This window comes from Phyllostomus discolor, chromosome 1 (assembly GCF_004126475.2).
Source record: "Phyllostomus discolor isolate MPI-MPIP mPhyDis1 chromosome 1, mPhyDis1.pri.v3, whole genome shotgun sequence".
In the NCBI taxonomy this organism is placed as follows: Eukaryota; Metazoa; Chordata; class Mammalia; order Chiroptera; family Phyllostomidae; genus Phyllostomus; species Phyllostomus discolor.
The window spans coordinates 56,981,390-57,009,056 of record NC_040903.2 but is presented as its reverse complement, the minus strand read 5'-3'; the positions used below and the strand labels follow the sequence as shown (position 1 = coordinate 57,009,056).

The 27,667-nt window shown below is 40.7% G+C and overlaps 1 protein-coding gene across 1 annotated transcript in view; it reads left to right on the top strand.

Annotated features, from left to right (window-relative positions):
* GAD2 (glutamate decarboxylase 2) overlaps window positions 1-20,563 on the top strand; it is a 75,153-nt gene extending 54,590 nt beyond the window's left edge. The window contains exons 12-16 of the mRNA XM_036023057.1: window positions 1,155-1,233; window positions 3,930-4,079; window positions 9,892-9,999; window positions 10,336-10,425; window positions 17,548-20,563. Coding sequence (XP_035878950.1) covers window positions 1,155-1,233; window positions 3,930-4,079; window positions 9,892-9,999; window positions 10,336-10,425; window positions 17,548-17,721 — 601 coding nt within the window. The 3' untranslated portion in view covers window positions 17,722-20,563. The remainder of the gene's footprint in view (window positions 1-1,154; window positions 1,234-3,929; window positions 4,080-9,891; window positions 10,000-10,335; window positions 10,426-17,547) is intronic.
* Window positions 20,564-27,667: the final 7,104 nt, after the last annotated feature.

The following is a 27,667-nucleotide window of genomic DNA, read 5'->3' as shown; positions in this document are numbered from 1 at the left end:
TGCTTTCCCCAGGAACTGGAGAAGGGGGGTTGGAGCAGTACGGCCAGAGTGGGGAAGAGAAGTTGAATGAAGTCCAAGAAAGCTACAAAGACTTGATCTGGGCCTTAAAGAATAAGTAAGATTCTTTTGCCACATGAGGCAAAGGGAAGTGACATCCAGAAAGAGGAAATCACATTAAGAGACCTAGGAGCATGAGCATAGAATTTTATGAGAACAAAAACAGTCTGGTGTGATGGAAACATGTACAGGAAAGTGAAAGGACACATGACCCAACACGCTGCCTGGGGCTCCCCTGTGTGGTAGCCTGTAGTTTGACTTTAGGCTGAAGACAAAAGGAAGTTGTCAGCAATCTAGAAAGAGGAGAGGGCCATATGCAGAGCTAGGGGATAACTGTGGGGCTGGGTGGAGGAGGAAATGGAAACCAAGAGTCAGTTAAGACAAGATGGCTATATCTAGATTAAAATAATAATTATAACTATTATTATTATTATTATTAAAGGGATCTGAATCAGGACTATGGTTTAGACTTTTCAGGTAGCATAAACCCCTGAGCTGAGAATCACTAATTATGATGGAAGAGTATGTCTCCAGTGTGTTGAAACCAAATCAATTGAGAACTGCTATAGGAGCTGTAGTATACCTCACCTGCAGTCTAGAAGGATAACTCTGGATTTCAGAAGAGATGGAAGGAGGGGATGAGCTAGAAGCTACTATGAAATTACACATTTGAGAAACTTGGTAATCAGTTGAATCAGAAGAAGAGACTGGCTTGGGAAAAGAAACAAATTAAGCAGTGAAATGACCCATGGCTCCAAGCTCCAGGCCACGACTGTGTCAGAAGCAGAAACAGTGGAGATGTACAAGGGCAACTCCTTCACTTGCCTGGCGCTCTGCTCCTTGGTGGCCAAGGGCAAGACCCTGGACTTGGTGGTCCTGGACATTGGAAGGGGCTCTCAGACTACCTTGAAAACCAAATGAATGCCTCCATGGAAAAGAGAAAGGTTATAGATCCAGTTGTTGTTTTGCAAATTTACTGTCCTCCTGGAGTCTGACAAACAGCACCGAGAACCCTGAAGCTCTGTTCCCCATGTACAGGGCCTGAGTAGTCTGCCTTGTCATGGGTGCTACCTCTTAACATGGTTTGTTTTCCTTAGGGCCAACTCTGTGACATGGAATCCACACAAGATGATGGGCGTCCCTTTGCAGTGCTCCGCTCTCCTGGTCAGGGAAGAGGTGCGTTTTTCCTGACTGGTGGCCCAAGCCACCTGTAGGGTTTGATAGAGTAAATGTGTGTAGTGATAGAATCAAAATACAGGATGATTTTACAGGCTGGACCAGTGAGCTATATCCAGAAAGGGGAAATTGTTAATGAAGATAATGATGAGGTCCTGCTCTTATGTCCTAATATAGTCTGGTTACAATTTGACTAGACAAGACAGTCATGTTTCACACATGACCAAATTGTTCTACCTGTGAAAAAGCATAGGACATTAGTTTGTCATTTGTGGGCTCAACAATGGGTCAAGAGAGAATTACTATTCACAAACCATTACTGGGATGAAAGAATGGAGTTTCAGAATGAGGGAGGTGGTGGTCCTCTGTGTCATCAGGTTAAACCACACCTGGCATGGTTTGCTTATGTGGGTGCCAAATAGTATACAGGACCCCATCAAGCTAGAGCTTGCACAGTGGAGAACACTTGGTAAGCATGTACGAAAAGGGGTTAAAAGAACTGAGGATGTTTATCTAAAAAGGAAGGAAGAGAAGGAGGGAGGGAGGCAGGAAGGAAGGGTGAGCTGAGAGAATAGTAGCCCTTACAGGATGACTCTTAAGTGGAAGAGAGTTCATTTTTTTCCTTGAGGCTTCAGGGAACTGGGTTAGTAACACTGGGTGGCACAGATTTGATGACAAAATTAGAATACACCATAACTCTAGGTCTGAGTGGGGGTCAATAAAAGGCACACTTTTCTAAAGATTAAGTTGCCCCAAAAGTAACAAATGATTTATGTAGAAATAAATTCCTCATCAGGGGAGGTGATTGAATGAAGACTGTACAATCAAGTATCAGTAAGAGGATAAAGAAGATTCCCTCATTGGGAAGGAATAGATTAATAGTTCCAGAATCCCTTCCAAACTTCTTATGATGCTCTGATGGCATTTCCCTTATTGGGAACCAAGGGATAATGTCATTCCATAGCTTATATTACATATTCTATATCTTGTATTAAGTATTCTTTGGTAAAAGAATTCTCAGTTTTAAAAAAAGTTTGTGATACATTGGATTAAACAGTTAAAATAAGTTGAATTATTTCTGAGCATATCAGAGCCTTTAATATGCTAGTATATATTGCAAATATCTGAAAAGAAGGCATTTATGATATAGAATTTCCTATATTTATTTGACAGTGGGAATCTCTTTTACAGCAACTATTTTACAGCACAGTGCCTATCCATGTATGTATTTAACATGGTTTGGGGCATAACAATTGTAACTTTTTAATGGCCCAGAACCAGCATATTATCTTACCAAGGCTCTTTATGTGAAAAACAACATCTCTTTTACTTACCCTTTTGCACAATGAGACTGGTACTCTCCAACCTTTTAGAAGTCACGTGCTTTGAGTGGCTTTTCCTCTCCCGGCAGAAGCTAGTCTGGTCTGTCCACCGTTCCAGTCTGGGGTGGCTCCCTGAGGACTGAGGGCACCTATTTGGGAGTTCCCTGGGCTGGGCAAGGCTGGTGCCAAGTTTCTGTGACCTTGAGACAAAATAGAAGCACCTGTGGCAATTTTTTACTTCATTGGTCAAGTGAAGTTTCTTTTTCAAATTCTATGTCTTTCTATTTCCCAATTTCAATTAGATTATGTACCTTCCTCTAGTCTCAAAAAATAATGATGAATTCCATTGAATATGAAACCTAAACTATAAGGCTGAGCCCCAGTTAAAATCTTAGCCGCATTGCATTTTCTTTTCATTTGGATAATTTTTTTTAAAGGTTCCCACTTCTAACTTCAACTAAATGATCACATTTTAGTCTTTTCTTCTCTGGTCATGAGTCACAAGAGAAAAAAAATGCCAGAGTTTCTGTAAAGTCACAATTATGCTGTAGATAATGCAAGAGCCAAAGGATTCCTGTGGTTCATGACAGATTGCCATGTGGTGGGGTTTTGAAGGAGGAGAGTGACAGTGCTGTTTCAGTCAGACAGCATGGCTCATTCACTGTCCTTTGGACAAGTTCAGTCACTTTGCCATCCATTTTCCATGGTGAGCTTATGGAGCATTAACAGTCATCGACAATGACACTGTCCACTGCCACTCCCGTAAGCAAACTGAGTGTGAAAATGCAGTACAGGTGCTCTAAGCATGTAAGAGAGGAACCTGACATTTGAAATATTGGTTATTTGAGACATTTCAGAGGGGCAATGTCTTTATTTTTTTTAGATTTCATTATATAAAAATGAGAGCAATGAACTATCTTAAAAGCTCTGATTTCCAAAGAGAATTCAACTTTAACAGTTAAATGATAAAGTATTTGAAGTAAATATGAATGAAGCCCTAGAAGAATCACACTAATAATATTTTACAGAAACAAAGAGTTTCCAAAATATTGTAATTGCAACAAAACCAGAGTATCAGAATGTACTCTCATAGAATGAACATTACACTCTGATTGAAATTATTTTTTTACAAATGCCTTCTCCAATCAAACCCTGGGAATGTCTGACCCTGAGCCATTCATCCTCCAGAGTGGACTTATCACAGCCCATCTTGTCCAGATATTTGTCCCATGTTTTTTTCCTTTGATTCTTACTGTTTTGTTTTTCTAGAATATTCAATGTCTTTTTTTTTCTTAATAATTTCTATCACAATGTAAATCTTATAGAACATCTGAGAAAGTCAATACCATTCCTAAGTTTTCTCTTCTCTTCTAGGGACTGATGCAGAGTTGCAACCAGATGCATGCCTCCTACCTCTTCCAGCAAGATAAACACTATGACCTGTCCTATGACACTGGAGACAAGGCCTTACAATGTGGACGCCACGTGGATGTCTTTAAGTTATGGCTGATGTGGAGAGCAAAGGTGAGCACGTGTAGGTCAGCTGAATGTCAACTAAAAACATAAGTGAGCCTTAGTGTGACATGTTAATAATTGATTTCCAAATTACTAACCCAAGACTGTTTCTTTAATCCTATATCTACATATCAGCATTCTACAATGGGCAACAATAAAATAAAACCCATTGTATTTTTTTTCTTTTAAGCCAACTTGCTCTGAATGTTCGTTCATCCAGAAAACAAATCCATGTTGCTTTGTACGGCAGAACATCTGGTATTTAAGAAGTATTTGGTTGTTGATTTTGTCTCCTAACTCTTGCTGTTTACTCACTGATGTTTTTTTTCTTCAAACATATGTAATCTAAAAGCATATGTTTGGAGAACAAAAAAGGAAAAGTAAAAAACCCTTCATGGTAGCTTATTTTTGATATTTCAAAGGGGTAATGGGTCACCTCTAGCTATAAAAACTCCACAAGTACCTAGTGACCCTCTTTGTACAGTTTCTCTACTGACCTCAGAATTGAACTGTGATGATCACTCCTCACTCTGAAACACAAACTCTAACTAATGGTGTGCAGTGCTGGCTGGACCTTCAAGGAGCATAAGTGTATGTTTAAGTGTAAGTAGGCTAGAAAGGCCCAAAATTTTATTTTTCATCTTGACCAGATTCCAAACTTAAATGTCACAAAGTGGTGACTTCCCACCTGGTTTCACTTATTTTCCACCAGAAGAAAGACCCGAGCCAGAGGACATGCTAGAAAAACCTGACTGCTAAAAGAGGAAAGCATGACGAAGTGAAAGGAAAAGGGGATGATTAGAAGGCTGATGTCATGCCCTGAGGTCCTACGTGTGTGGGGAAGTTCCCACAAATGTGGCTATAAGCTTTTTAAGCAGCCAGCGCAAACATGTGACACATTCAACCCCATAGGAACAGGCCGATCACCTGGTCAGCAGGGGTGGGACATGCCAGGATGAGACCCCAGCATGGGTTCCTCCTCGGGTCTGTGTAAAGGGTTATGAACCATATCCACAACCCCGAGTCCCATATGCTGTTGTTTATAAACTTTTTCAAAGTAGACAGAATTGCCTTAAGCAGTTTAGAGAGGGGGATGAGTGATAAGAAAAAATGGGGGCTTGAAAGTCAAACAATATAGTCCACAATGATTTTATGGACTCTTCTTGAAAGCCATCCTGGAAAAAAGACAGGTTAAATGGAAATAAATTTTATACAAAAATAATTCTCAGGTGGTCTCCAGGGATGACTGGACTTCATATTCTTCAGATAAGCCTCCATACTATTTACACCAGCTGAATTTTCTCTAAGTGCTGCTAAGCATTGGGCTGCTACCTGGCATGAGGCCCCAGGTAAGCTGTTGGCACATAAAGGCTGTACGTGGGTCAGCTCCCACCCCTTGAGCTGGGCAGGGCACCTCTTCCTGTTTTGAAAGTTGAAAGCCTGACAAGGACACATACCTGATTCCTGTCATTCGAGATGAGACTTATTTGGTTGGCAATGATAAGTAAATGAATCAAGAATATGAATAATTGGTGTACTCTGAAGCTATTTAAAAGGAGAGGGCTTTTTATTTCATCGATTGGTGGGAATTACAAAATATCACCTAGCAAGATGGAGGAAATCTGATCTCTAAATGTTGTCCAGTACCATCCTTTTTGTCTCCTTTTCCTGTGGTGTTTTGATTAAGGTGATGATCATTAGCCATGTTTACACAAAAATGTTTTTCTCACGGTTCATCAGTTCCTGCTGCTCCCTTTCCATCTGAAGCCTCCTCACCAGCATGGTGCAGCCGTTCGGTTCTCAGAGAAATAACGTGGCATACATCAGGTGTGAATTAAGCAGCAGGAACAAATGAAGCTTGAAATAAAGACAAAGGATCCAGTTTCTAAAGTGCTGAGATGAAGGCACCAGGAGTGGGGATAAACAGAGAAAACAAAACAATCACAGCAGCCACATAACTTACGGACACATATTCTCTTCATTCCTTGAGCAAAACCTTACGTATCTAGACATCTAAACAGCAAAAACTCCTATTTGGCTTTCAATTTAAAGGTGCATTTTTTGGCAAAGTAAAATGATAATAATTATTGAAGTAATAAGTGTAGTCCTACACTCTGGATCTGAGGTGAGGATAATTACTTTCTCACATGAAAATCTATTAGTAACGCCAGCCAGAGAAGGAGCAGTCACCTCTCCCAAGAAGAACCATGAAAGAGTGAGCCATGATGCTCTATTTAAAATGCCCTCTTGCTCTCAAAAATGAGAAAACAACTTAAAAAATCAATAATTAGTAAATCCTCTGTTATCAGACAAGCCTGGAGAGTGCAATGTTTAAGTAGATCCACATTTTCTCCTAAAATAAACCACATGAAAGATAGTAGCCTAAGTATAGATTACTACTCCTTAATCTGTTAATTACTAATGAAGCTAAATGCACTGATGACAGCCATCATATTAAGTCCAAGATAACTTGATTAGAGCAAATCTATCAACAACAACAACAAAAAACGGGCCTCCTAATACAGGATGCTGAGAGGCATTCTAGATTGTGTGATGATAAATAATCTTGTCATTAGCAAAAGCACTGTGTCTGACCTCAAATGATTGAGTAGAACTTTCATTTTGTCTGCATTTTACTAGCACTTGATGATTATTTTCTTTCTTGACAGATTTATTCAGTGGTAAAAACTTGGTGGTAGAAAAAACAATCCTTAAAATTAGTCCCCCTCTTTTAGGCTTGCAGGGAAAGCTTAATATGTAACTAATGAATTTTCACAGTAAATCTCTGTGTTTGTATCTTTCCTTTTAGTTTTCTGTGACTGGCCTCCCTAATCTAAACGGAGATAATGGAGGGGCTGGCAAATGGCTGGGGACAAAACAGTAACAGAAGAAAACTATTAATGGGACATTGATGACTAATGGTACCCTTTGCTGAGTGACTGAATGTTCACTTTCTCTCTAAAATATAAATTTATTTTAATAAGTCAATATTGAGCAGCTGTTATTGTGCCTGGTGCTGAATGGGATAAGAAACTACAGTTTTCTGGATAGGATAAGATAAATGCACAGATAACCCTCACATGAGACAGAATATAAATGGTCACAAGAGAAACACAGACACACCTTGAGAAGCTGAAGGATGCAGAGCTTTTGCCTACTTTGAGAGCCAAGAATGATTTATTAAGAGATGACCTTTGAGATGGGTCTTGAAGATGATAGGTAGAATAATAAGATATCTATTCCCAGAAAGTCTAGCAGAAGCGAAAGTGCATAATATTCTGAGCCTAGTGAAAAGTCTAGGTAAAAGAAGAGTAATTAGGGAGCTCTTGTCCAGATGACAGCAGCAAAAATGGAGCTAGCAGCAAAAGGTTCAGTCATTATTTCAGAAACAGCAGCTCTGGGGTCCAAGAGCATTAGAGGAGGGCTTTAAGAAGCAGAGAACCATGCACAGCACTAAGATATCAGGCCCCCGGACCGCACTAAGGCCATGGCTGAATGTGGGAGACTGAGATCACTGAAGAAGATAACGCAAACCGTGTTCATCTTCTTGAAATGCTGATTCAGGAGCCTAGGGTGGGCCTGAGAATCCACATTTTTAATACAATTAATCCAGTTATGATACAGATGGTTCTTCAGAATATACTTTGTAAAAACACTGCCCCAGGCATTAATAGTTATACTGTCATCCATTCATCCATTTACTCAAAAAATATACATTGAGCATCCAGTATGTGCCTAGCACTGCTGGTGTGATACAACAATTAACAAAAAGACCATAAGTCTGTGTCCTTGTGGAGTATATGTTTCAGCCAGGTCTGTCTAAACCAATCCTAAGTGTGGGCAATGAGGGAAAAAATCAAATCAACTTTCCCTGAAGCACCCTCAGCATAATCCTGTTGCTGGGATCCAGCCTTTCATTTAGGAATCTGAGTCCCCAGCATCCTTCAGTGACTCAGGTCACGATTATGTGATGCCTGACAAAGTTTTATGTGCCTTAGTCATTCTCACAATATGAGCTGTGTGGCACATGATAGCTACTCAACAAGAGTTTGATGAATGAGTGGTTTTTAGACAATGTCCTAAATAAGGGTTCAAAACCTTGAAAATAAAATATAGAACTTATTTCCATAAATATCACATGAAAGGAGAGGGCCCCACACATCTCAGGGCTCCCTAGAGTTTCCTCTGTCATTCCCCTTACACCTGTTTAGCCATCAACTCCTCCTGCTCATCTGCACCGTGAAGTCCTGGGCTAGGGGTGCAGGCAAAGGCCAGAGGACTCCCACTCTGGTGTGTGGTAATCCCACTCCCTTTGCAATACAATCAAACTCATTTTCTGAGCATTCATTTTACCTTTCTGTGTCTGTGTGGGAAATCATGCAGGCACCGTTATTCCCATGTGACCAGAGAGATTAGCCAAGGTCGTATGCTAGATAGGGGCAGAGTCATGCTGGCCCTGACCTTCTGCTGCATCAGCTCTGTGAAAGTTTAAATTCAGCTCTAGCCTCGTCCTAAGGATCCAGTTTGGAGGACAATTAACCTCTCTTCCTCCCACCTAGGGTCCATCCCAAGTGGACCCAAACTTCCAGGTCGGTCCGAACAATCCTAATTTCTTTGGCACCCACAGCCTTGTGGAGCTCATGGCAAAGGTGCTGGCACGAGCACTTGGGTGTTAGCCCAGTCCTTCCTTGGCCTCATCAGGAACCAGTCAGCCTCTGTGAAGTAATCAACTAGGGCAGCAATCTCCAAAGAAAGATTTTTAAACCCATGAGATTTTTAAAATGCAGCTTATTCTTAAATATGCATCAGATATTGAATGTCACTGGCTATGCTGGATCCCTCTTTTTGCCGGGATGACCAGGCTGTGTGTAATCAGGAAAGTGGACTCATCTGTCTCCATTACAATTGCTCACTCTAGTTTCCATGTTGGATAAGCCACTGGTAGGCCAGGTCTGACACCGCCTGGAATGAGCCTCAGCTGTTTTTCTAAGGTCCCATTAGCATGCCGCAAATACTGAAGGAAAGACATTTTAAGAATTTGCTAGTGTGGCCTGACATCAGTTAAACAGTTCCATTCCAAAGCTATTGTGTTGTTTTTTTGGTAAGTCCAGACCCTGGGCTTCCAGAGCCGGAAGCCGAAAGACCTCTGTGATAACGTTCGCCCGTTACACACATAGCAGTCATTTATCCCCAGAGGAGAAATCTAATGAGCTTTGCAGAGTGACAGGCTAACAAAGCATCTGTGTGCCCCTTAAGATTCATTCATTCATGTGTTTAACAAATATTCACTGAGATCTACCCTATTTGTTCTATGATGGGGGTATATTTGGTGAACAAAAGTGGGGTCTGGAAATGACAAATTTACATGATGGGCAAGGGGCTAAGCAGGCCTCCTGTGGCAGGGTGGGGGGTTGGTCCCTGATGATGCCTTTATCCTCAGGAAGAGAATAGCCCAGCCCTCCTGTCATTAATGACTTCCATAATTACCCCTATAAATGGCTGAGGCAAATTTTCCTCTTGAGTAATCAAAATAATTGCCTGGGGAGTGGAGGCTTTGAGAAGAAAAGGAGTCTCTATGGAGAGCCGTAATGACAGACATGAAAAGGAACAAAAACACCTGAGGGGGAGAGCATTAAAAGAGAAAGAATTGACAGAGAAGATTCTAGAAACAGTCTTATGTTAGGAAAGTGCTGGAGCACAGCCGAGACAGAAGTGGCAGAAAGACCATCTGTCTCTAGAGATCACTTGCCCTGCATCTCAGCCTGGATGCCCACTCACTCTTCTCAGCCTGCCCAACACTCTTTCTTCTTCTCTTACTTAGGGAACTACTGGGTTTGAAGCACATATTGACAAGTGTTTGGAGCTGGCAGAGTATTTGTACAACATCATAAAAAACCGAGAAGGTTATGAAATGGTGTATGATGGAAAGGTATGTCTTCTGATTTCTACCATCCCAAAATGTTTAGTCAGTTGCCATTCTGATCCCTGCTATTTTTTTATGTCAATAATGTACTGTCCAGGTAAGTGGACCATGACAAAGGAGAAGTAGGGGTGACATGGTAGCTATTCTGAACTGGAGTAAAAATCAAACTCACAGAAAATAATGCTGTGTAGTTTTGTGAAAGTCAGCCACTTCAAAAGTGATTACAGATTAAAAAGTAAGAATCATATTCAGAAGCTGCAGAATAAATAGATTAGAAATGTCCTTGGAATTTTCAAAAGTGCCATTTTAGGCTGAGTGTAAATCTTACTTTCCTCTTTGTAGCCTCAGCATACAAATGTCTGCTTCTGGTATGTCCCTCCAAGTTTGCGTGTTCTGGAAGACAAGGAAGAGAGAATGAACCGCCTCTCCAAGGTAAGTGATACAAGCTCCTCTCTCACAGACATCAGTGGGTACATTGGGTCTTTCACATGTGTATCATCTTTATGATGTAGCAACAGGTCTTTAGGAGAAAGTCACCCTTAATCTTGGTGCATGACCGACTTTCCTCTGTGGGCTCCTGCAGAGCCAGAACATACAAAGCTGGTATATCCAGACTTTTAACAAATGTACTTGCTTCTGTTTTCTGAGAGTGAGTTTATGATATTTTACGATAAGCAATTAGGTGATAACATATATTGGCATTCGCCACACAAGACCTCTTGTTGGCATTGACTGACCTGCCAAGTGAAACTGGTGCCCAGTTATAAGCATGGAAGAGACTTCAGGAACCAGAAATAATTAGAAAATAAAGCTGCTGCTGATCCTCTTGAGAAGCCAGTTCAAGGCTGTGCTATGGGGTCTTTAGAGCTGTGGTGAGTCGCAGAATGTAACAGAGTGGGAAGCAGTAATAATAATCACTGCTGTTCAGTGTGTGGTGTGTCCCTGGCTCAACTTTGATGGAAAATTACATCCCTGAACTCTCACAGCCACCTACTTTGGAAATCACTGCTGTCTCTTTTCCACTGTTGGGAAACCCGAGCACAGGGATCACTTTCCCAAACTCACACCCAAGTCTGACCCCACAGCCTGAGAGCTTATGCTGTAAATTCTACTGTGGCCAGTAAGACCCCATTTCTTTTATCCTCTCCTGTTCCCATCATTACACGCAAGTGAAATTTGGTCTATTACATATGCCAAAGAGCCTTGAAGGGAGGTAAATGCACGGGCCCATCTTCCAAGTGTTGGAGGAATGAGAAACTAGGGATGATCATGTGTATTTGGATCTAAAAGGATTGGCTATTGGCTGTTTAGCTGGTTGCTTGGTTGATTGGCTGGTTGATTGGTTGCTTGGTTTATTGGTTCTCCATTTTCCACAAAGGAGCAGACCTCCTACAGTCACTCCCCAGAGCAGGCAAGGCCTTCTCCCCGACTGCTAAGAAGCCAGGGCTACCTCACTGATCTTCCATGTCAAATGAAGAATAGAATTCTTTGTGGGGTTTAAAACGTCAGAAAAGCTTACAAATGTTAACATCTGCTCACAGGACCTAGACAGGATAAAATTTACACAGAGTTGAGGTCCTTAAATTAAGCCTCCTAATTAGAGCATTGGTTCACATCTCTGGCTACATATCAGAATTGTCACAAAGCTTTATTAAAAATACTGGTGACCAGGTCTTACATCAAGATTTTCTTCCAATTTGTTTTGAATGGGCTTGGGGATAGTTCTGAAAGTTCTCTAGGTAAAACCCAAGCAGAGATCCAGTGACCAATGGGAACATGTTTCTGGTGTGGAAGGGGATGTGGTTGTGTTTGCAATTTTAGAGAAGTTGGTTCCAACCAGAAAATCAAGCCTAAGGGCATAAGGGAGTGAGTGTGGGGGTCACACTGGAGAAAATGATAGGCCTGGCAAAAAAAATGGTGGGGGGCCTACTATCTGAGAAGAAGGAATTTTTTTCTAGAAGTTTTACAGCGGCTTCTCTGTAAATATATTATCTTAGCAATAACTAATTTTATTTAACAAGCTAGTCAGAAATTAGATATTTCCACTTTTATTCACTTTCACTTCTTTAATTCTCTGACCAGACAGAGAATGGCAGATTCCATTTGTTAACTGGAATTGTTGCTGGGCTGAGGGAGGGGCAAGATGCATGTACAAAACAGGAAGGGTTTTTCATCATTCTGAGCAAAAGTTAACTCAGAATTCTTCCAGGTAAACAGAGCTCTCTTCAAATACCTCTTAGATTTTAGCAAGCCACATAAACTGTGGTGGGGATGGAGAGTATTTCTTGGGGACAACCACTAGAGTATCACTAAATCATTTTCATACTGTTGGTAAATCAAACCTGAAAGTCTCTGGGGGTTGCAAAATTAATTCTCTTAATTCTTTCATCTCCCGTGACTCCATTTTCCTGACTGTAATAGAGAGTATTCAACAATTCAGAATTAGAAATCAAAATAGAACCACATGAAATATCAAGGTTAAGTTTTGTTTATTTATGTCAATGATTTTTCAGAGTTCCAGAAAAAGATTTTTATTAAGTATGAAGTAAACGCCCTGGCTGGCGTAGCTCAGTGGATTGAGCGCGGGCTGGGAATCAAAGTGTCCCAGGTTCGATTCCCAGCCAGGGCACATTCCTGGGTTGCAGGCCAGAACCCCCAGCAACCGCACATTGATGTTTCTCTCTCTCTCTCTATCTCCTTCCATTCCCTCTCTAAAAATAAATAAATAAAAATCTTTAAAAAAAAAATAAAATAAAAAAAAATAAAGAGAAAAAAAAAAGTATGAAGTAAAAAGACTTTATTAAGTCCCTTAACTATAACATCCAGGGACTAGTAAAATCTTCACACACACACACACATACACACACAATCCCAGAAGGAAAGGAGCTGAAGTGAAGTAAATCATCTTCCCTGTCCAATATAGCAGTAATAGCCACATGTAACCATTTGAATTTAAATCAATTACAATTAAATTCAACCAGAAATTCACTTCTTCAGTTACACTAGGCACATATCAAGTACTCAGTTTGTGACTAGCAGCTATTATCTCAGGTGTTTCAGATAGAGAACATCTCCATCATTACATGAAGTTCTCTTGGTCAGTGCTAATAGGGACCCAAAATGGGGAGAAATGTGAAGTCTTCCGTGTGGTATGTGGCAAATAAGAGAATTAAGTTAAGTTACTTGGCTTAGTATTCAGTAAGCACTCAAAAATGTTGCACTAAAGTACTATTTGCCTCTTCCAGAATAGGGAAAGGAAACAGCTCTTAGGAATCCTACTGGTGAATCAGAGGTCTTTTCTCAGTCCATGGGCTGGCTTGGGCATAGATATCTAGGTAACAACTGGTTATGACTAAAACAGGCATAGTGACAGCTTCACAAGGGAGGTAAAGAGAAGAATCTGGTTGGTGCACTTTCTTCTGCTCAGTCTTGACTATGACTGTGCAAGTGGCACATTGTCGGTGAGTCAGCACGGACACGAGGGCCTGGGGTGCTATGGGGACATGACCGCATGCCTTAGACAAAGGCAAGGGAGAGCAGGTAGACTCCGTTTGCAAGCAGACTCCGTTTGCAGGCAGTTCTCAGATAAGGATCCAAAGGCAGTACATTGAGCACCTCTTGTGTTTCCTGTTCCTTTTCATCCTCATCTTCTTCATTTTAATTTTCATTATATTTGATCATTATCTGCATCTCTTCCATTAGCTTTTATAGTCTTATACTGATTGGTGGACTTTCAAAGTTTTCAATTATGGATTTAAAAGTAAATTTGTAAGGAAGTATTTTGGCCTCATATTTGATGTGACTCTATGTTATTAAATGTAATGGGGAATTTAATTTGTGAGATTTTAACATTATAGAATGTCTTATTTATAGTTATTCTTCTATTTCTATTTCATTTTTCAAAGTTTTACTCATGCTTCCAAGATTTTAAAACAAAAAGGTTTTGTAATACACAGTGAGAAATACATTTCTGTGATAGCTTGTGAGAATATTTCGTGATGCTTTAACCCAAGCTTTCTTTGGAGGAAGAAAAATGTGGATTCAAATTTTGAAGGAGTCCCCTGGGTATTGTTTTCTAAAGGACTGAAAAAGTTAATGGCCCAAGGGAGAAAATGATACCCTGAAACTTTCAAAGCAGCTCCAAAGAGCTCTGGCTGATTAGGCCTTTCGTGAATTCTTCAACACGCAGCCTCTCTCTCTTTTTCTTTCCTTCTTTCTTTCTTTTAATTAAATACTATTGAATTTTATTGTTGTTCAAATCCAGTTTTCTGCCTTTTCCCCCCACCCCTGCCCACTACCCCAACCATCCCCAACTCCCTACCCTGTTTCCACCACCCCTTGTTTTTGGCTATGCATCCCTCATAGCTATTCCTGTAAATGCCTCACCCTTTTCCCCCCATTATCCCTTCCCCTATACCCTCTGGTTACTGTCAGCCTGCTCCCAGCGTCAATGTCCTTCATTATATTTTGCTTGCTTGCTTGTTTGTTGATTAGATTCCAGTTAAAGGTGAGATCATATGGTGTTTGTCTTTTACCACCTGGCTTATTTCATTTAGCACAATGTTCTCCAGTTCCATCCATGCTGTCACAAAGGGTAGGAGCTCCTTCTTTATTTCTGCTGTGTAGAATTCCATTGTGTAAATGTACCATAGCTTTTTTGGTTCATTCATCTCTTTCTTAAATGACTTTCTTTGTTCAGCAAACCCAAGAATGTCACATACCCTTCAGAGAAATTCTACAAATAAGTGAAAACTCTAGGTATTCATCAAAATAGTCAGAACTTTATTTTCCTTCTTAACTTGCAATTAGTGATTATATAATGAAGTAGATGTTCCATGTGCCTGCTAATTTTAGTTCTTCAGTACTTTCTGGAAATAATCAAAGTCATATGCATTTAGACAGCTGTGATTTCTGCCAACCCTGCTAGCTTCAGGAACTGGAGGGAGTCAATCTTACTTTATGCCAAAGTCTGTTTGGGAGGATAGCTCTTACCATTAATCTTTTGACCTTTGACTTGCATTTATATGAAAAGTTAGAGGTGCTTAGTAATTAAAAATAATCAAAAAGTTGGAAGTTCTTAATAATTAGCATCATCCATGTATGTTTTTCTTTTCTTTTTTTCATTGAATTTATTGGGGTAACATTGGTTCACAAAACTATACAGGTTTCAAGTGTACAACTCAACAAAACATCATCTGCACACATTCCAGTATATTTTTCTTGTATTGTTCATGAAAACTAAATCCAGGTTTAATTTACTGAGTAAAACATAGTCATTGTCTTATCATTTCCAAAGTACAAGCATAATTTGTTGCACAGGTAAAACTAAGGAATAGTTATGTGATTTTTTTCCCTTAAGTTCCTACAGATATTGCTTCAGATAATTTGGAATTGCTTTGTCTTTGGTAATGAAGGGTAGCAGAGTTTGGCACCCAAAAATATGCCTTCTTGGACATTTGTTATTTTAAGGTGGTTATTAAGGAAAAAAGGTTCAGAAAGAACCTTTGACCATCCCCCTTTATCTGCCTAAAGGAATTTAGATAGAGAACCTGCTACAAGAAGGGAGATATTATCACAGATAACTATATTTAATATGAACTAAGTGTGATGGACAGGGATGAACCTAGCAAGGTCACTTCAGTCAAAGTCTTCTCTGTGTCCTATTGTTAAAGATGGCCCAGCAAACATTTATTTACCAAACTTTTGCTTTTCCATCTTCATGTTATTTGTCTTCCTGCCCTTTGAAGTCCCAAACTACAACCTACCTCCTCTTCTCCTGAGTATCAAGATGGCATATAAGCTCCTAACTAGCCAATCTGTGACTGGGTCTCATTCTTATGGCACCCCCTAATGTACACCTATAAAATAAATTTGGACATTTTCTCCTGTCCATCTGTGTTTATTAAATTTGATAACTAATTCAGCTAGAAGAACTTATAAGATGAGAGGAAAATTATTTTTTGCATTTAGAAACAAGCTCCCGGTTTCTAACAAATTGTCGGGCCTGATGGAAACCCCATTGATTTTGTGCATTGGGTACTTTGAAGATAAAAACCTCATTGTAAACCAATGATTATTTATGTATCATTATTGAAAAGTACCATGTTCATGACAGCACTCCATTTGAATTTCACTATCCTTCATTGCAGATGGATTCAACTGTGATACAAGGCATGGTCCCCATTTTGAACAGAGTTGTTGACTTTGTGTATCCAAAATGAGTCCAAAGTGTTCCTAACATCTACCATTCCTGATTACATAATTGCATCAATGAACTGTAAAGATCAAATGTTATATTTACAGACACCAATGGTAAAATATCACTGGACAGATCATAGTACAGTTAGACATAATTTAAACTTATGCCTATATATCAGTAAGGACACCAGGACCCCTCAATAGGCACCCAGAAACACCAGAAAACAAAAGAAGTGACAGACACTATGCCTGCCCTCCAGGAACTTAAGGTTCAAGTACAGAGACAAAATATATTTTCTCACAAGGGAACAATTAGCAATTAGAATATAACCATAAACTGTGGGTAAGGATCATGTATTTATGACTTAAAAGAGAGAAGATGCTAAGTGGACTGGAGGAATTAGGAAGGGATTCATAGCACCTGAAGGACTGTAGTGGAGTCTTGGAGTGCATGTTAAACATGAACCCAGAAGAAAAATGATTCTAAACAAAGAGAACAAGTGTGAAGGGATAAAGATATATGTGGTCCATTCAAGGAGCATTAAATAGATAGCTCTGGTCAGAGCTGAAGGTTTATTTTGGTGAGTACTAGAAGATGAGTCCTCAGAGCTGGGTGACAAAGACCTTTGTGCTAAGCAAAACAGTTGGACTTTAACTTCACACACTGGAGAGGACTGCAGGCACTGTGGTCATCAGCCTGGCATATGTGTGGTAGAAGCTCATCTGTGATCCATGTCTGGAATGTTAAGTCCTCATGGGTTCAGCTTTTTGCCTCAGCTGATTCTTCATCATTATTAGGGAATATATTTCAAGATACCTTATAAACTGAGATAATGCAAAAGGAGAACAAAAAGGAACTAGAAAATTTTAGGGTCTCAAGGAAAAAATTGCTTTAAGGTCTCACAAGTCTGCTTATTTTCATATATCACTTGGTATTGAGGCTTACCTCTTGGCAACCATTCTCTGAACAAGGTTTTATCTCCAATGCTTCTACATTTGCTGAGGGGGAAAACATACCCTCCCCCAAATGTTGTATTGCTAAACTATTAGCCTTGGACCAACACCAGATTCTTCTCATTCTCCCAAAACACCAACCAAAAATTCAAGAAAAAGGTGGCAGGCACTTGATACCCTGCCATTTATAATTCCTCTTACCACCTTTAAGATCTTGGATGTGTTGAATACTCCACTCCTATAATCCCCAGAAAACTCAGATGCTATTTTTCTTAGGGAAAAACTAATATGATTCTAACTGCTTAGTTAAAAACTAAAAACGCTACTTCATAGTGGGTTCTTTGAGCAAGGGGAGAGTCCCCAAGTGAAACAGTCACCATATTGTTCTGGTCTCTCCCACAGGTGGCTCCAGTGATTAAAGCCAGAATGATGGAGTATGGGACCACAATGGTCAGCTACCAGCCCTTGGGAGACAAGGTCAATTTCTTCCGCATGGTCATTTCTAATCCCGCAGCAACTCACCAAGACATTGACTTCCTGATTGAAGAAATAGAACGCCTTGGACAAGATTTATAATAAACTAGCTCACTAAGCTGTTTCAATTCTCTAGGTAGACAATTAAGTTGTCACGAACTGTGTGAATGTATTTGTAGTTTGTTCCAAAGTAAATCTATTTCTATATTGTGGTGTCAAAGTAGAGTGCAGATTAAAAATCAAAAACAAAAAACAAAACACATTGCTCCTTTTAAAAATCCTTTCTGAAGTTTAGAATACCTCTCTAGTAATTAGTGACAAAGGCTGTGTTTAATCAGTAAGGAAAAGCTTAAAATTGTTATAAATACTTCCCTTACTTTTAATATAGTGTGCAAATCAAATTTTATTTTCACTTCAGAGTAGTAGGATTGAATAGAGCCAAATTGCCCCTGAATCATCAGGTTCTTTGGGGTACAGTGAAAAGGACAAAGTAAATATAAAATGTATGTTGACAATAAAAACTCTTGCCTTTTTCATAGTATTAGAAAAAAATTTCTAATTTACCTATAGCAACATTTCAAATGTATTTAAATACATATAATTTTACAAAAGGAAAATATATATATTAAAAAGAAATCCTATTTTGTAACATATAGATTTTTATTTTATATGGGTTATACAAACTGCAGGGGCAGATATAAACAATAAGCCAGGTTTGTTTGTTTGGTTTTTTCTTTTTCCTTTAATGGAGGCACAATAAAACACTTAGCAAAGTTATTTTGAAACATAGGCCCACAAAATTTGTCAAAAGGCATGATGCCTTCTTTCTATTCACATAATGGCTTATGACAGCTCTAAAGTCAGTATTAGAGAACAAACACAAAAGAGTAGCTCAAGATACTTAATACAATTGATCAGACCAACAGTAAGATACTCTTCCCATTTGAAAATGTTTTCCACCAGTTGACCCTTTGCAGACCCGCTCAGTAAGCATGACAAGCCAAGCTTCACCTTAAACTAAGGTAGGGTAATCGTCTCTATTCTACTTTCCAGTTCAGCCTGTTTTGAACAGAAGTTTGATGCTGGTTCTTGAGGCATCTTCCCAAAAAGTATTCTTTTATTAGGTCATTTGGATTAGCTAGAGAAAATAAAAATAAAATCTAATCAGCCCAAGCAAAGAGGAATGAAGCACACTCCAGAATGTGGTGAGCCCAGAAAATTAAAGTCAGCCTTGGAAGAGGAGATCTCTGTGTGAGCATAATGGTATCCTATTGCCACTGTCCAGGAAGGAGTCATTTACCACCTGGGTAATTGCTTAGTCCCATTTCCTCCCATTCTTCCCAACTCCCCTGGTAGACTTCCCATCATTGGGATCCCAAACAATTAATTTCTACTCCATGGCTGGTTATTTTTTCTCACAAAAAGCACTCCTCACCCAGGATTTTGAGACAGCATCTTAAGACCTTCTTTTCTCTATCCTCCATTAAGCTCCAAAGTGACCAGAGTATGCAGAGATAATAATATCCTTAGAGTTCAAAATAATATTTTAAAGCATCCTCTGCCACTGCAAACCTGATGAGCTAACAAGAGCTCCCACAGATTTTTATGGGGCTGCTGATTCTCAGATGCTGAGTACTAGTAGAAGGGACTGCAGACACAGATATAGAAACATTTTCCCTTTCTGTATGGACCAGAGATAATTTTTACCAACAGATTGCTTTCCCCACCCCTTGCTCCTATCAGGTCCTTCACCAAGTTTGCTGGGAGCCTTGCTCAACCATATGCAGTGAAATCCCTACCAACCATAGGCCAGGGAAGATGGTAAATAAAACCCTAATAGGTCCTAGTAGTTTAATAAACATTCTTTAAAGTAGGTCTATAATCCACTCAGGAGGGAGGGACTGAGGAAGGGAGATTATTTTGAATATTAGCCAAAATTCCCAATGCCAAATGCTTTTACGTGGGACCATCCTTCACAAATTTTAGAAAAGTTTGGTTGTAGCTTTAATCATAATTGACATGACCACTTTTGTTTATACAGCAATATTGTGTTTATTATTTTAAAATACTTGAAAAAAGGTGTGGTATGTCTTAATCTGAGACATGTAAATGGTATTGACTCCACGTACAGTCACAAGGCTGTGAGGAAAGAAAGGGAAATCAGTTGTGTGTGTGACTGTGTTGCCTTTGTTGTATTGATAGTATTGTCTTGTCACCTCAGATCATGGTTGTGTGCTTTAGATCTGAACTGTGCAGTGTTGCAAATCAACATGTGTTGCTGTAAAAGCTTGTACAATATCTTATTGATGTCCTTTTCTGTGTGGTAGCTGTTCTGATATTCTGAGAACTACATTCGCATCTGTTGCTGTAATCCCTCTCTCCCTCTCTCTGCTAAACTATGTGCCCTCTGCACCAGCTCTAATACAGAACATGCCCTTGGCTAAGCTCCCCACTGACTAATCTCCTTTGAGAATTGTGTGATTTCACAAAATGCAAAGTGATCGATACTTCGTCTCTGAGAACAGAAGAAACCAATGATGGAATGTCACAGAGTGCCAAAATTGCAGGTATTGTCCCTACTGGGGTTTGGAGTAGGTACTAATCCTCAGAATATTGGCAAAAAGAGAACAAGTGTAAATACAGTGCAGGGCAAGGAACCAAGGACCCTAACCGTGGAGATGAGTGTGCACGTGCTCTCCTGTTCTCCAATGCTAAGTGCAAACACTGCGTATTTATTAGTTCCGTGTGCCAAAATACTGTTCCCAATTGGTGTTTCTGAAAGACATCACCACCTCCCCAACATTATTCCATTACTAAAGACAGAAAAAAATGAAAAATATAAACATGTGGCAACCTGTTCTTCTTACCAAATATAAACTTGTGTATGATCAATGTATTTTATCTGTGTTGTCTCTCAAAACCCAAATAAATGTGTAAACGTGGACACATCTCAGGCTTTGTTTGGTTATTTCTGACCTTGCCATGTTTCGGAGCTGACTTTTAATGAATCGCCTGAATAAAAGGCCCTTCACTTGCCACAGAGCTCAGCATGTCTAACTAAGGGTCTTTGTTGGGAAAAAGAGCCCCTCCTTCTGCAGTTGCCCCTACCATAGCTTCTAAAGGATGTTGCTTACCACTCTGGCTTCTTCTTCAATCAGATCAGATTCAATCATTAAAATTTAAAAAAAGTTTTTATTATGGAAAATTTTGTGTAGATATACAAGTGGAGAAAACAGTATAATAAATTCACATGAAGGCTTCATCCAGCTTCAACATTTGCTGACTCAGAGCTTGAATGTTATTTTATCCATTCCCCCACCAAACTATTTTTTTCCTTCCCAACACCAAATTATTTTTTTAAGATTTTATTTATTTTTAGAAAGAGAGGAAGGGAGGGAGAAAGAGAAGGAGAGAAACACTGATTGGTTGCCTCTCACACGTCCCCAACCAGGGACCTGGCCCACAACCCAGGCATGTGCCCTGACCAGGAATTGAACTGGTAACCTTTCAATTCACAGGACAACACCCAACCCACTGAGCCACACTAGTCAGGGCAACACCAAGTTATTTTTGTATGAATCTACAAAAGAGAGGATTCCTAAAAAAGGCCTCAATACTATTATCACAACTGAAACTATTAATAGTAATATTGCAATAGTAATGTCAAATATTCAGTTACTATTCTCATGTCCCTGATTCTCAATTCTAGAGCAAACCCCCTAGCCCTTGGCCTGTGGCCAAGAAACCCATGGAGGCTCCACACACCTTCCAGGGCAACTGGGACATATGCAGTTCAGGCACACAATACAGCACTGGCCCTGGCCAGGTAGCTCAGTTGATTAGAGCATCGGCCCCAGTCACATAAAATAATCGCCAACCAATGCATAAACAAGTAGAACAACAGATCAGTTTCTCTCTCTCCTCCACCCTTACCCCCACGCATTCTCTCTCTCTCTAAAATCAATGAATTTTTTTAAATTAAAAAAATACAACACTGTATGCACATGGGCCATTGAGGTACAAGCAAGTTAACAGGTAGAATGCCCTGGGAATTTAATTGGTGGAGTGTGTTCTGATATGTCTTGCCAGGGACTTCCATGGCCAAATAAATACAAATCAGTATATGTTATGTTAGTATATGTTATGTATGCTTATGAGTGCTATAATGTCACAGAGAGGACATATCCTAATGGACTGGGTTCTGGCAGCCTAGAAACCTAGACTCCTGCCGGAGAGGTAGGATCCATGTGATCACATTTCCATTCTTCCAATGAGGCAGCTACTAGAACAGTTGCTGGAGTCAGACCTCCTGGCCTCAGGTGCCAGTTCTACCATTTATTTGCTCTGTGACCCTCAGCAAATCACTTAACCTCTCTGAATCTCAGTTCACTCATCTGTTAAGCGAGGACAAAAATAACACTTACCATAAGGGTGATAGTGAAGATTCACATGAGAAGAAAATTCAATGCCTACAACATAGTGAATGTTCACTACTTGTTAATTTGATTTTTAATCTGTGCTGCTGCTTGTAAGAACCAGGCTTCAGACACAAGCCCTTCATCCTACTGAAGTCCTCCAGAGAAGATTATCCTGGACACATAAAGCATGTGACAGCAGCATCTTAGAAAGCCATTTTATGAATTATCCCTTAGGACAGCAGGCTGGTGGCTGAGGCAGCCTCAGTCACAGCCTCAGCCTAAGTTTCAATAGAGAATGGGAAGAGACCCAGAAGGGCTGGGCAGGAGAACAGATTGACAAGGAAGAGCAAGGGGAAGAGCTATTTTCATTGGGATGAATTCCCTGGTACTAGTTCTGACTCTTTCTCCAGGGCACACCCTTGCCTCAGACAGGCAGCCACCAGAGTTAGAGTGAAATGGCACAGGGACATCAGCTCTGGCATCATTGGAATTGCTAATATGGTCACTTAACTAAGGTTTACAGCTTCCATTTATACAGAGTGAGACTGAACCATTGGGGGTACACCATGAAAAGGAAGAATGATGCGGTCTCCCCCAAGCTATTGAGGAGCCTCCAACACCTCAAAAAGCAAGCAGCAGAGAAGCACTAAAAGTTCTACATTGAAGGTCATCCCTTCCCAGCATCTGTTGCCGTTCGTCCTGGCCTTGCAGCGTGCGCCCAGATAACACAGCAGACTACTCGCCCACGTTGCTGCACAGATGCTCCTCCACTTCTAGAAAAGATGTTTGTGGTCTCTATTAAAGTGTCGGGGCTGAGGCTTCTGGCTGAGCAAAAGTAATTAAAATCTTGTTACAGTTGGCAAGAAAAGGACTTTTGAGAGGAATTTCAATTTATTTAAACATGGTAACTTCGTAAATTCAAGAAAATTCAATTATACAAACTTGAGAAAAGGAGAGACTCAAAGAGTCTCTTTGCATTCAGATTTCAGGCAGTCAAGTGGAAATCTTGCTGCTCAATCTTTTGCCTCCTCTTTATTTCCTTATATGTCTGTTTTATTATTGTGGAGATCAAGGGAATGAAGAATAGGAATTTTCTTTAGCATTAATTTTTATTTAAATTGCCACATAAGGTTGCATACATTCCCTGTGTACTATGGAAACATTCCAGGGGAGGGACCGTTGCGCATCTCCACAGCTGGCTGAGCGCAGGCTGGTTTATGTTCATTCAGGAAAGAGCAGATGGTTCCAATTCTTACTTAGCAGCCCAGACATAAAGAAAGAGCTTCCTTCTTTTTAAAGTGGCAAAAACAAAATATTTGCTCACTTCACTTTTTTTAAAAGGGTGGATAGAATTTCAGGCGAAAGATCTATTGAGAGTTAACTATGTGTAGTTAGCCCTGGGTGGGAAATTAAATTCTGACATTGAGTGATTCTCTCTGCTCCTGTCATAATGAGCTATAATAATTTACTATCAGAGCTGATTTAGTCTAGGAATACATTCAGTGCATGAAGGACTGCAACCCAGTGACACCATTAATCTAACAGTTATAGCAATATTCAATGAAATTCAATGTGGGAATCGAGGAGTGGAGGAACGAGCAAAGGCCTAATTGCTCTCCCAAATACTCACCTTCAATCTGAGGCAGCTATTGCAAAATTTCAGAAACCCTTGAACTAATGACAAAATTCCTTGTTCCATAGTGTATTATCTCTTCTCTCTATAAGTTCTAAATGTCTTTTCCTCATCTGCAAAATTGGGTTAGTGGGACTTATTGCAGAAGGTTGTAAGGGTTCAGTGAGAAAACTCTGCAAGGCCCTTGGCCATGGAAGCTGTCAGTGACTGTTCCATTTCCCCCCAGCTCTGGCCTATGACCACCCTGCCTTCCTGGCATTAGCATCACCTCCTGATGGATGGCTGCTGGGGAGTCAAGCAGATCAACATCCTCACTAAGAATGTGATTGCTACCCCGGGCAGCTTTTTGTTATCAACTTACAGGGGTTTTGTTTTTCAGTTTGGTTGCTTAAACAAAACATCAACGGAGACCATGAACCTCTGCAGAAAGAGTCATGGGCCTGAGCACACAGGGAGCAGGTTTCGTTCCAGTAAACTCATTTACAAGGACTTTATTAGATTCTATTAAGACTGGGCCCCACAAGGGGGCAGACTAGATAATCACCTATTAGCTTGTGAGCAGCCACCACCTGAGACAGAGGCCCCAGGTTGACAGATGCCACTGCAGCTGCCTTCACCACAGAGATGACTAGTGGAGGCCATGGAAGGCCTGAGCATACAATGAACCAGGATCGGCACAGCTGCACACCCTGCATCACACACACCGTGACACTGGCTCCTGGGAAGAATCCCATTCTGCCTTCCCTCACCTCTCACACAGGCTAGAGGAGGATGCTCTCCCTGCCTCTCCCAGAACCCTCAAAGGAGCACACTCAGGTCCCTGCCAGCTATGAACAATTCAAGGTTTTGCCTGACACAGGAACCATGATTATCTCAGCCTCCCTGTGCCCAATTGAGTATTCCTCTGAGAAAAATGGAGATGAAAGAAATGAAAAGATTTGAGCCATGCCCAACTGAGGTTAAATAACACATAGTTTGGCTCAGAAATGGTGTCCATAAAATATATATACATATAACTCCCAAGTTAAAGAATATATCTACAAACTATGTGATATCTAAAAATTTAAACTTCCTATACCCGTAGCTCCACTTTCCTTCTCCAGCTGACTGCCTTCCAGGAGTCATGGCCAAGCTATTGAAAGAGTAAGTTGAGAGTAAGTCAGCATAAATGTTGAATCTTTGTGATGTGTTAGCTGCTGGCAGACAAAGATGAAAGATCAGAGTCTCAGGTTTCAAGAAGCTTTCAGTGATGCAGGAGAGACAAAGAAGTAAATCAATACAGGACATTGTTGGAATTACCAGAGGTTGCCTCCTTGGGAGGTCAGAGAAGGCTGCATCTTGAAGGATACTTTCCAAAAGCACAAGAGGGAGAGAGGCACCCAGGGCTCATACGGAGCATGAGGAAGGCACGGGAGGCCCTCCCTGGGAGCGGCCTCTGAGAGGGACTGCAGCTCATAACCCCGCGCATGTTTGGGAGAGCTCTGCACACCACTTACCACATATGTGTTCTGCTCATAAAGACAACTAAGTGCACATTGTTGGCTAACACACATGAAAAAAATCAAAATAAAAATAGTCCTTGTTCTAGAAGCATCTATGACAAATGGTCTGGAGGGTGGGAGACAAATATGCATTTATTTGGGGTAGAAGATTTCTAGGTAAAGCTCCAGGGGCCAGAGCAGAGGTCCCAGGCTGGTCCTGTGAGGGGACTTGCAGCAACTCCACTCCAACCTGGTTTGAAGGCTGGACCCCTGGTCCTCTACAGAGTACCACACAAAGGGAAGTCTCCTGTGGAAAATCTGGGTTCTGTGGAAACCATGTTTGTCTACAGACAGATGACTTTAGAACAAGTATGGTGTTAGAAGTAGCCATGGGATCAGTCATCCTTAAGAGTCATAAGCTTAAGAAATGTTCAAACACATTTAATAAAGGAAAAGAAAAACTTACCAAATTACTGTGCTTCAAGGAAGTAAATAACTAGTGAAATAGTTTTCATGTGATTAAATAAATTAGATTTAGAAGCAATGAAATGTTTAAGCATATGCACTACCCCCTGAGTTCCTCTCCCATAGAGTATATTAGAAATCATCTATTCCCATTTCAGACAGAACTACATTGGATCATACCCAGTTGTAGCCAAATTCTACCAATATCAGTTCTACTTCTTCAGATCCATTGCTCCCTCTCTATCACTATAGCCACTCATCTCAGTTTTGACCCTAATTTCTAACTGGGAATGTTGTAGTGGCAGTTACCCTTCATGTACTATTTTTGGTTGCAAGTAATAAATTCTAATTTGAACTAGCTTAGGAAAAAAATGTACAATACTGGATATCCTCATGGAATCCAAGGAACCTCAGGAACACGCAGGACTTAGGAAGGGCAGTGATCACGGTACCCAGTGCCTATAGCCACAAGAGCTCATGCTTGCTCCCCCTAGAGCCCTGCCATCAACGACCTGACTCAGTTCCAAATTCCCAGGGTCTGTCTTCAGTTCTTATTCTTAAGGAAGAATCTGATTGGGTGAGCTTTGAGTCAAGTGTTCATCCTGATCAAAGTGACCATGTCCAGGCCTGGCCAGACTGGCCCAGTTGGTTGGAGCGTTGTCCCATAACAGAAGGATTGCACATTTGGTCAATCCTGGTCAGGGTCCATGCCTCCATTGTGGGTTTGATCCTCAGTCCAGGCACAGACAAATCCTAGTACAGGCACATGTGGGAGGCAGCCAGTCAATGCATCTCTCTTGCATTGATGTTTCTTTCTCTCCCTTCCTTTCTCTAAAAGTAATGAAACATACCCTTGGATGAGGATTAAAAGAGATAAAATAAAAAATGACCATGTCCAAGACAGTGGAAACATGTAGCACAGATATGGCTCCCAGGGCCCACCCCTGTATATCAGGGATAGACGTCAGGGGAAGAAGTGTGGCTTGAGAGCTCTGTGGGGTTGACAGCATCCTGATAGGCACCATTGGTCACTTAATGTGCACGTGCACATACACACACAGCAGCAATGTTGTTCACTCACTCAATCATTCATCTGCTGGCAAATATTTATTCAGTGCCCATGAGGCCTGGCCCTGGAGATATAATGAGAATGAAAAACAGGCAAGGTTCCTGCTGTCGTGCAGATACATCTAAGTGAGAGAAGACAATAAAACAAATAAATGTAAAATTGCAACTACAGAAAGGAATGGTACCTGATGTAATGAGAAGCTGTGATGAAGACATCCCTGAGAAATTAATTTAAGAGCTGAGATCTGAAGGATGAAGAGCAGCCTGAGTGAAATGGAAAAGACTGGTGTTCCAGGGAGAGGAAAGCACACATGTGAGCTCCCTGTGGGGAAGAGGAGCGCGATTAGCAAAAGACACTTCTTTTTTCTTTTTTAATTATTAACTATTAGAGATGTCCCCCATTTACCCCCTCCACTCAGCCCCTACCCTCAGCCCTGCCTTCACCACAGCGTTGTTTGTGTCCATGGGCTATGCATATATGCATATATGTTCTCTGGGTAACCTCTTCCAGTCCTCCCTACCCAACCCCCACCCCTCTGAGATCTGTCAGTCTGTTCCATGTGTCCCTGGCTCGGTTTGGTTTTGTTGGTCTCTATTACACTCTAGAGTGCAATAGCCTTGCATGGGTGGTTCACTGCTTGCTCTCCAGTACCAAGAAGAGGAAACAGCCCCTGGCTGCCAGACTTCCTAAATGGTTAGAGAGCAAGGAGGAGACTGTGCCAAGGTGAGGCTGGAAAGAGAAGCAGAGGCCAGGCCCTATAGGGCCTAGAAGAGCATATCTAGGAGTAGTGTCTTAGTCTTAAAAGAAAGGAGAGTAGGTTAGCGGATTTTTGTTTAAAAGGAGAACTATTTAAAATGTGAAGCAATGATTGGAGAGGGTCCAGACTAGCTATACCAGCTGGGAGGTTAAAACAATAGTCCGAGAGAGATGGCAGAATTTCAGACTAGCAAGTGATGGCAGATGTAGACATGCCAAGGCCCAC